The sequence below is a fragment of the Phocoena phocoena genome, chromosome 14 (genome assembly GCF_963924675.1).
Source record: "Phocoena phocoena chromosome 14, mPhoPho1.1, whole genome shotgun sequence".
NCBI classification, from domain to species: Eukaryota; Metazoa; Chordata; class Mammalia; order Artiodactyla; family Phocoenidae; genus Phocoena; species Phocoena phocoena.
In genome coordinates this window covers 52,142,317-52,151,808 of record NC_089232.1, presented here as the reverse complement: position 1 = coordinate 52,151,808, position 9,492 = coordinate 52,142,317, and the positions used below count along the sequence as shown (strand labels likewise).

Here is a 9,492-nt window from a genome sequence, read left to right as displayed (position 1 = left end):
CCCAGTGCGGAATCCCTCCTAGCTCCCCGCCACCCCGCAGACCTCATAAACAACTTCTGGAACCGCAGAGGGCGGAAGCGGGGCGGGCGGGCCGCAGCCGAGCGGAGCGCGGGGGCAGTGGGGCGGGCCGGGGTCAGGGCAGAGGCTGCGGCCGCGCTTCCCTATTGGCCGAGACGCCGTGGGCTGCCCGGGCGCGCGGCGCGGGCGGGGCGGGGCGGGGCCCTCTAGCGAGAGCCCGCCCCCGCCCGCTGCGCCCGCGCCCGTCGCGCCCGCCCCACCCCCCCCCGCGGGCCGCCGGAGTTTTTAAAGTGGGCTGGCGGCCCCGCGAGCCCGACATTCGCGAGCGGTCAGCCGCACAGCTCCGGCGCCCGTCGCCTCCCGCCCCAGCTTTCCTGAGGCGGCCGTACAATCCTCGGCAGTGTCCTGAGACTGTATGGTCATCTCAGCCTCCGCGTCCTCCCGGCCCCGGACTCTGCCAACTCCCGTCGTTTGAGCCACTTCTTCTTTTTTGAAAACCCAGAAGAGTGACTCCTGACTCCTTTTCGAAGGAAAAAGGAACCTCGGCCCCCCTCTCGCTGCCCTTCTTTTGCGTGTGACAGCCTCCTCCCACTCCTTTCCCCGACCCCGCCTCCGCGTGCAGGTTCCTCCCCGTCACCTTTCTCCACCCCCCTCCCCCGCACCTAGCCAGCAGCCCGCAAACTTCCACCTGGCTGTGCGGGCGCTCGGGACCTGCGAGCACTCGGGACCTTTAACGCGGGCGCGGGCCTCCGGGAGTGGGCTAGGGCCACAGCGAAGGTAGCGGCGGCAGCCCCCACCGGCCCTGGAGCTCAGGTGCTCGGCGTCTCAAAGGGCCCCCGCAACAATGACAGCTGACAAGGAGAAAAAAAGGTAAACGGGCGTCCGGAGCTGGTTCAGGGTGGGGGTGGGAGTGGCGGGGTTTCGCGGGACCGGCGCGACCGCGAACCACTGGGAAAGGAGCGTGGAGCGGTCTTTGAGGCCGGGAGATAGATTTGGAAAGTTTGGCAGGGGAGGGCAGGTGCCCCGTCTGGGGACGCGCGGCTGCGGTTTTGCGGTTGAGAGTTCTGTGGCCCGAAGGAGTCGGGAATCAGCGCGGGCAGCGAAGCCAAGAGGCCGAGGGAGATGGCCCTAGAGGTCGGAGGTGCTCCCGGGGTACCTTCCAAAATCCATCCCCCCAAACCCACCCCCGCACCAAACCCCCGCGGCCAGCACGTTGAAATGTTTCTTGGTTGACTCGGCTCAGGTCAACTTTCGACTTTCTCACGGCTCGCATGAGGGGCAGCACTCACTCCTCTCTTTTCCTTGGGACCCTTGGGGTTCTTCCAAACGAGCTCTGCCCGTGCTGCTCCCCAGACTGGCGAGGGGCCGGAGGCGGAGCGCGGCGCTGGTAAGGGCCCCGGCAGAGCGGCCAGGACGCAGCAAAGGGCCCCACTCCAGGGTTCCAGACCCCACGGAAGATGGGAGAAGCCCCTTTCCTGATCTCGCACCTTGCCTCGGCGGGAGAGTGGGTAGTGGGCCGGGCTGCCTCGCGGAGGCAGGTGTCTTGGTGTGTGGGGAGGGGATGGCGACACCGGGCGCTCCCGGCAGGTCCCGGTGTCTCTCTCCCAAGAGGACAGAGAAGGGCAGCCACGATCTGCCCGCCTGCCCTCGCCAGCCTCTCAGCACTAGCGGAGAGGCAACCTCACTGCCCTCTCCCGGCGAGGGTGAGAGCGCACGGAGTGGCGTGCAGACGTGGGAACCGCCTTGCCTCCCGCAGTCGTGCGTGGCTAGCCGCCTGACCCCCCTCTCCTCCCAACCTCCATTCGTGCTGCCCCGCGGGCGGGAGCTTTCAGCCCCGTATTCGACGGCGGCTGGCGGGGCTTGTGTGCGGAGAATTGTAATCGAACGCGCGGCCGGCTGAAGGGCCTGAGCCGCGGGAGATCAGCTGCTGGAAGGCTGTGCGGTGGTTCGGGGATGGGGACCCAGCCGCGATGGGCGGGGGTGACCGGCCTCGAGCCGGGGAGCCCGAAGAGCTCAGTGCTTGGGTCGATTTACTCTTGCTCCGATTTCCACTGTGGGACCGGAGCCAGAAACCGTGTATCCTCTGGTCGAAAGCGGCGGTTCCTACCTCGGGGCACCGATAAGGATTTGATAAACAGGAGCGAATCGCGCCCGTTCTGGCCGAGCGCCCGGGCCCTTCGCTCCCGGATCGCTGGGGGGAGGGGATTGAGCCCCGCTCCCGGGTTGCGGCCGCGGCTCCCCTCCCGCGTCACGGTGGCGCCCCCAGGCTTGAGACGGCTGAGGGAGCCTTGCCCTGGCCGTTCTGGGCCCTGGGACTGCAGCCGTCGCTCGCCCCCGGGGGCCTCGGAGCAGCCCAGGAGTCCTGTGTCTTTGAAGGGCAGCGAAGCAGGGAAGGGACTTTAAGATTCCAACGCATTTTGTTAAGCCAGTACAGCCTGCCAATAATAATGATTGAACGATCAGAAGACAAAATTATAGTCAGCTCCTTTGCGCGCGCTGGGCTCTGGAGCCGGCGAGGGAACTTATTGTGCATTTTACAAGTGTGATGCCTATCGGTGAATGTTGCAATCGCGGAGGTGGGGCCTGATGGTAATCTTGACAGATGTGTGAAGTGTCAGTTTCTCCCGCGCGGCTTTGCGCGGGTCCTGTGCTATTATGTATGTTAATCGTCGCAAGAAACTTGGAGTAGGGGCGGAACTATTTCGACATACCTGGCTGTAGTGCCTCTTTCGTTAGAGATAGAGGGAGCCAGAATCGGAGCAGGGAAAAGTTGGGTAATCAGACTCCGAATTATTCACTAGAGCGGCAGGTTTAAGAACCACTGTGGGGATTGCCTGTGAGATGCCTAGGAGGCTAGAGGCGGTGGCCCCGCGTGTCTGCTTTCTGCTCCTTGCCTTTGGTTTTATGTCGCAGACTGGCAGGGCAAACAGTGTGTCCCTCACCAACCGGAGTCCTAAGAAAGGTTGTCCAATTCATGTTGGGCTAATTGTTTTGAGACGTATTTACTTTTCTAGTCTGGCTCTGTTTGCTGGGGGCATGCTCCTTGCAGGACCAAGGTGAAATTCAAATATGTGAACCAATGCATTGAAAGTTGGTGTGTCATGTAAGTGGCAGTCCTTAGCTTTGCCAGAGTGCCTCACAAGTTCGGTGTGACACCTGCTATGGGGGCTTTCTGATTAGGATTCTGTGTATAGGTTCTTAAGATGTGATTCTTCTGGTTCCCGCAGAGCCATTTCTTCCCCAAAATTCCAGATTCATGGAACATTAGCAATGTTCCTTCTAACAACAGTCTTGCAAGAAGTGGACAGGATTATTTTGTTCCAGAAAGTTCACGCATCGATGGCGATGTTAATGTTTAATAAAAAAGAGTTTGCTTTCTAAACGTTGGCTGGCCGACTGGGTTTCAGAGTGTGCTCTTTTAGCCGTGGTGGGCATTCCTAGTGACATCAGAGATGGCCAGAAACAAGCTTGCTAAGGGTGCTGCACTCACTCACTTGCTGCACTCATCTGTCAGGAGTGAAGTGAAGGTCTCATTAATCAGGGTTCCTGGTTCTAGTGAAGAGCTAGAAAGTGTCTGGGCTACTCACTTCCTGATAAAAACAATTTCTGAGCCCCTTCCCTGGAAGAGAAAATAGTCTGGAAGTTCTTAGGTACATGGGGATTGGAGAGTGGTTTGGGTAAATATAAGTTGGATCTTTGGATAATCAGGGATCAAAGTCCATTTCCAAAGCCAGACCCAGCTCAGAGCTGCTTTCCAGAAAGCTCCGATTGCTTAGCGTGGGGCCTTGGGTGGGAGGAAGATCAGGGGTAGCAGATCAGAAGTTTTCTATCTCTGTCTCCCCCTGCCAACTGGATGTAGTGGTTCCTCTGCTAAAATAAAATCAAAGCCCACCTTTTTTTCTATTCGGAAGGCAAAATTATTGCTGGACAGTTTTCCTCAATTTAAATATATTTACTATAAATATTCCTTCAACATTCGATGTCTCTTTCCAATTACATTACCAGAATGCAGGTGTGATAAGGAATTGATGTAACACATTATAGGTTCAGGTGAATAAAATTTAATTCACACAGCTTTCATTAAGTTCAAAAGAATGCTATGACTACAGGTTTTTTTCAGCACTGCTGATGGGAAGCTTACAATTATTTTATGCAGGGACTATTCTCCAGTGGGGCAAATTGCTTTATGAGGCAGAGAACTACCTGTCAGCAGAGACATTCAAGCAGCTACTATTGATAGATTGATTCCTGTATTGAATAAGTTGGCATTTTCACTAGGAGTGAAAACCATGAGAACAAAACTGTTTAATTCACTTTGAATGTCAGTCAGTCTGTGTCTCTCTCTCTTTGTGTGTGTGTGTGTGTGTGTGTGTAGGGTGATCCTCAACTTTCTAGGAATCTATTCTGTAAAATGTTTACAAATAGAAGGAACCAATTAGATAATTCTTAGTGCTCCAGGATTTCAGCCCAATACATTTGAAAATATTTGCTGTCATTAATTATCCCAAGATTTAGGCTTTTCTACTTCTCAGGAAATCTCTCCAGTGATATTGGCCTATTTTTTTGTATTTTCCTCAGTTCTGTCCCATACCAACATGTGTTTTCATTTTAGCCTAATGAATCTTCCCTATTGTATTTGGTACTGACCATCATTGATAGTTCATAGCAGGTAGGGCTTTTGCCAATATTGTAAAGTTAGCAATGTTTGCTCTCAGGGTCCCCAGTACCCTTTACCCCCACCCTCCCCAGTACCAATGTCTAGTTTCGTGATGAAAACCAGCTCTGCTATTCACGATGTAAACCAATAAAGACAACAAATGTGTATTGAACACCTACTCCGTCTTTGGATAAAATGCTAGAGATATTAAGAAATAAGGGAATGTGGTCCTGGTCTTCAAGTTGCTTAGTTTGTTTGCGGGGAGGGGAAGGACACACAAGGAAGCTTAACTAAAAATACAGTAGCTGGCAGCTTACCTGTCACTTTTCTGTTGAGATCAAATCTTTTGAAGCTAAAGATAAGTTCTTTTTGTTTTGCGGTACGCGGGCCTCTCACTGTTGTGGCCTCTCCCGTTGCGGAGCACAGGCTCCGGACGCGCAGGCTCAGCGACCATGGCTCACGGGCCCAGCCGCTCCGCGACACGTGGGATCTTCCCGGACGAGGGCACGAACCCGCGTCCACCGCATCGGCAGGTGGACTCTCAACCACTGCGCCACCAGGGAAGTCCAAGAAGTTCTTAATAGCATTTCAGTCAATAACTATACATTTAAGCACAGACAATTATTGAAAAGTATTGTGTGTTGGGGAGTGGGAGAATGGGTTCCTGGTTTTCCCTGGAATCACACAGGGTAGGCCCTGATCACCAGCATGAAGACTGGCTCTGAGGGAGGTCAAACAGAGGGAGTCAGTGTTGAGGGTAATGAGAGTAATGAAAAGTGGGGGGGGTTCAAGGGTATCCCTGTGGTGTTCTCTGACACCATAGACAGAAGAGCCCCCAGAGTTGAATGTTTACTCTTCTTTGTACACTTGCTTTGGTGAGGGGCACGGAGGGAGGCTAGGGATAGAGATTCTGGTCCCACTGAGGATAACCATGGAGATAGCTATGATTCTGGGAAGACCAAGAAGGGAGAGGGAGTTTCTTAATCTGGGCTTTGTGAATGGGCTTCAGAGGGGTGGTCCGGGAGCCTCTGAAATTGGCTGCTGGTGTTATGGATAAAAGCATATTTTTCCCTAAGGGAAGTCAGTTCAGCTCTAATAGGCTTTCAGAAGTTCTGTGATCTGGAGAAGGCAAGCCCTTGCTCTTGGATGTCTGATTTGGTGAGTGCCTTACCTTTTAGGATCTTACTGTTCAGGTCTCAGAGGGGTCCTACGTTTCACTGCCAGTGTCTCTCCTTGTCTTGGAGATGGGGGAGGAGGTTGGTGTGTACATCTAGTAAAGGTTCTGTAGTGCAGCTTAACCTTACCTGTACCCACCTGTCTGCCCACCCACCTGTCTGCCCTCAGTAATGGGAGGAAGGGGAACTGAGTGCCCTGCACAGGCTTAGTTCTGGTGTGGTTCATTCTTTTTAGTAATTTAAAAAAATTTTTATTGGAGTACAGTTGCTGTACAATGTTGTGTTAGTTTCTGCTGTACAGCAAAGTGAATCAGCTATACGTATACATATATCCCCTCTTTTTTGGATTTCCTTCCCATTTAGGTCATCCCAGAGCACTGAGTAGAGTTCCCTGTGCTGTACAGTAGGTTCTCATTAGTTACCTGTTTTATACGTAGTAGTGTATATATGTCAATCTCAATCTCCCAGTTCATCCCACCCCTCCCTTCCTCCACCCCCTCCCCCAGTATCCATACATCCATTCTCTATGTGTGTGTCTCTACTTCTGCTTTGCAAATAAGTTCATCTGTATCATCTTTCTAGATTTCACATATAAGCGATATTATACGATATTCATTTTTTTCTTCTGACTTACTTCACTGTGCATGACAGCCTCTGGGTCCATCCATGTCTCTGCAAATTGCACACTTTCGTTCCTTTTTAATGACTGAGTAATATTCCGTTGTATATATGTATGGTGTGGTTCATTTTGTTACTGCTTCTTAAAATGGCCATGAAATATTATCCTCATGTTTTCTATCATGCTCAAACAGTTATTGGAGGTCTTTTTAGGTACTAGGAATGTGTGTGTCCTTATATCTGCAATAGGACGAAACAAAAAACCCAAACACTTAGTCTTATTTGTGTAAGCACTGTCCTCAGAACTTTCCATGGGTGAACTTTTACTCCTCATAACAACCCGTGAGATAAGCCCTGTTATTATCCCCATTTCACTGATGGGAAAGCCAAAGTATAGAAAGGTGAATTGCCAAAGGTCAAGTAGGTAGTATGGGTGGAGCTGGGATTCGAATGGAGCAGAATGCCTCCAGAGCCTGTACTCTTTATTTTGCTGTTGTTAGTATGTTTTTTAAACTTTTATTTATTTTTTAACATCTTTATTGGAGTATAATTGCTTTACATTGTTGTGTTAGTTTCTGCTGTATAACAAAGTGAATCAGCTACGCGTATACACATATCCCCATATCCCCTCCCTCTTGCGTCTCCCTCACACCCTCCCTATCCCACCCCTCTAGGTGGACACAAAGCACCGAGCTGATTTCCCCAGAGCCAGTACTCTTAACTAGTGATCCACACTGCCTTACCTTACCTAAGATATCTATAAAGTATCTAGTACCATGCCCAACCCATGGAAAGTACTCTATAAATGATAACTGCTTTTGCTGTTGTATTTACAATTATTATAATTACTTTTCTCTTTTGCGATTCATCACTTGTATGGAACCTCACACGCAGACAGGGATTGAAGATATGAACGGTAGACTTGGAAGCCCTGGAAACTCTAATTTTTCATGGGTTTTCCTCCACTCTGGCAGGAGATGGTTCTCTACTGCCCCCAAAAAGTTCAAAGCTTTCCACCTCCCACTTTTAACAGGTGGCAAGACTTAAGTAATTCCTGTGACCTTCAGACTCCATTGTGCAGAAGAACCTGTTGGAAGCTCTTCCTCCATGGCTTCTGGAGAGCCATCTCCAAATCAAGTTGCACAAGACCACCTCTGGCCCTTTTGATCTTTTGAAATTGTGAGCACAGGAAGGAGAGAATGGACGGGAAAATAAAGAATAGCTATGATCATTGCAATAATAGTATGGTGCGTTTTTATAGAGCCCTTCTCTGATGAGCCCCAAGCTTTCACAGCCATCACACCATTGGCCTCTGCACTGTGAACCTCAAAGGGCTTGTTGAGAATGGAGTGCCACTGGCTGTGAACCCAAGCTTGGGAGTTCATCAGAGCAAGGCTCTATAAAAAGCACATACTATTATTGCAATGCATATCAGCTATTCTTTATTTTCGTCCATTCTTCCTTCCTGTGCTTCAATTTCAAAAGATCAAAGGGCCAGAGGTGGTCTGGTCCCGCTATGGAAAGCCACAGAACTGATCTGCAAGTATGAGATCAATAAGAGTGACAGGGCCCTGTGAGCTCTCTGGAGCCAAGAAGACAGGCATGTGGAATGGACCAGAATGTTATCTACCTCTAAGTGGTCTTGTTTTTTCCTGTATTCTCAAGAGTACCAGTTTGCTTGACCTCCTTAGACTGTTTCCAGGGGCCAGTTGTATATCAGCAAACTTATAATATGACATGACCATCAGAGCCTTTACATGTTCCCAGGAGGCACATTTTCCCACCTTCACTTGGAAAAATTCTTTAGTTTTAAAGTTACAAGTAACTTCTATGTGAGATAATGACTCTGGGAAGCAGGTCCTTTTCTCATGTGGAAAGATATTTCAGAAAAGGTGGTTTGTCAGTAAGGAAAATTACCCCATTAAAAAATATGTATTGATTTGCCATGCCCCCATCTGGCGTTTTCCCAATTTTACAAAGCCAAGGAAGTGGATTGTTAGAAATCTCTTCTTATATTCCTCCAGTGACTTTCTGCATCCCATATCCATGGTACCTTCGAATAAAAAATTCAAACCTGAGAGGTTAGTGCTGGGAATCATAACAGATGAGTGATTTTATTGGATGAAGCTGTATAATAAAGCACACGAGTGGGAAAATGACTCCATTTTCTGTACTCACACTTGTAATGTTGGAGGTTAACTAACCCCCATTGCGATGTTGGCTGCCCACAGATGCTGGGGGTACAGCTGATATGATAGTCTTTTTAGAAGTTCATCAATTCTGTAACAGCTTTAGTTGACTCTTTTGGTCTCAATTTCAGTCTGAGTCTCCCTGCTGTTGACCTATGAGTGTGGGGAGTCAGTGGCTCACTATGAATAAGGGGACACATGGCCTCAATCTGTGTTCAGAAGCATTTTATAAATCCTTTAAAAATACATTGGTTAAAGTGTATGATTTTTTTTTTTTTGGGTAATAATCATTTAAATCACTGTGCTGGGTATCTAGTCGTACAGTTCTCTCTCTCTCTCTCTCTCTCTCTCTCTCTCTCTCTCTCTCTCTCTCTCTCGATGCTATATTTATATTAACAAATATGTATGTCTTACCCTTGATACAAATTTTTCATATTGTTACCACTTTGAGTAAGATTTGTCCTGACTGCCTCTGGGTAGAGGGCAGGGGGAAGGAAGGGTAACACATTATCCTAATTTTATGTTTGAGAAACTGAGCTGTAAAAAGAAGCAAACCATGTCACCTGCAGTGAAAGCTACAACTGGACCCAGGTGTCCTTTGGGCACCTGTTACAAGCTAATGAAGGAGCATGAACACGAAGGGGGTGACTCAAACTTCAATGCTAACTACTCTCATTACTAATGAGTAATTACAGCAAATATCTACAGGCCTCCTTCCTACCTTTACAGCTTCCTGTTGCTGAAGCACTTTGGAGTATTGAGAAAGATTGTCCTGGAAAATACGTCATACACAGTTGCAGGAAAGAATGGCTTTCTGTGAGCACACAAAATCAGC

At 49.5% G+C, this 9,492-nt stretch overlaps 1 protein-coding gene across 1 annotated transcript in view; it reads left to right on the top strand.

Moving 5' to 3' along the window:
* Nucleotides 1–588: 588 nt before the first annotated feature.
* The window catches only part of EPAS1 (endothelial PAS domain protein 1), an 86,328-nt gene continuing 77,424 nt past the window's right edge, over nt 589–9,492 (top strand). The window contains exon 1 of the mRNA XM_065891204.1: nt 589–888. Within this exon, the coding sequence (XP_065747276.1) occupies nt 863–888 (26 nt within the window). The 5' untranslated portion in view covers nt 589–862. The remainder of the gene's footprint in view (nt 889–9,492) is intronic.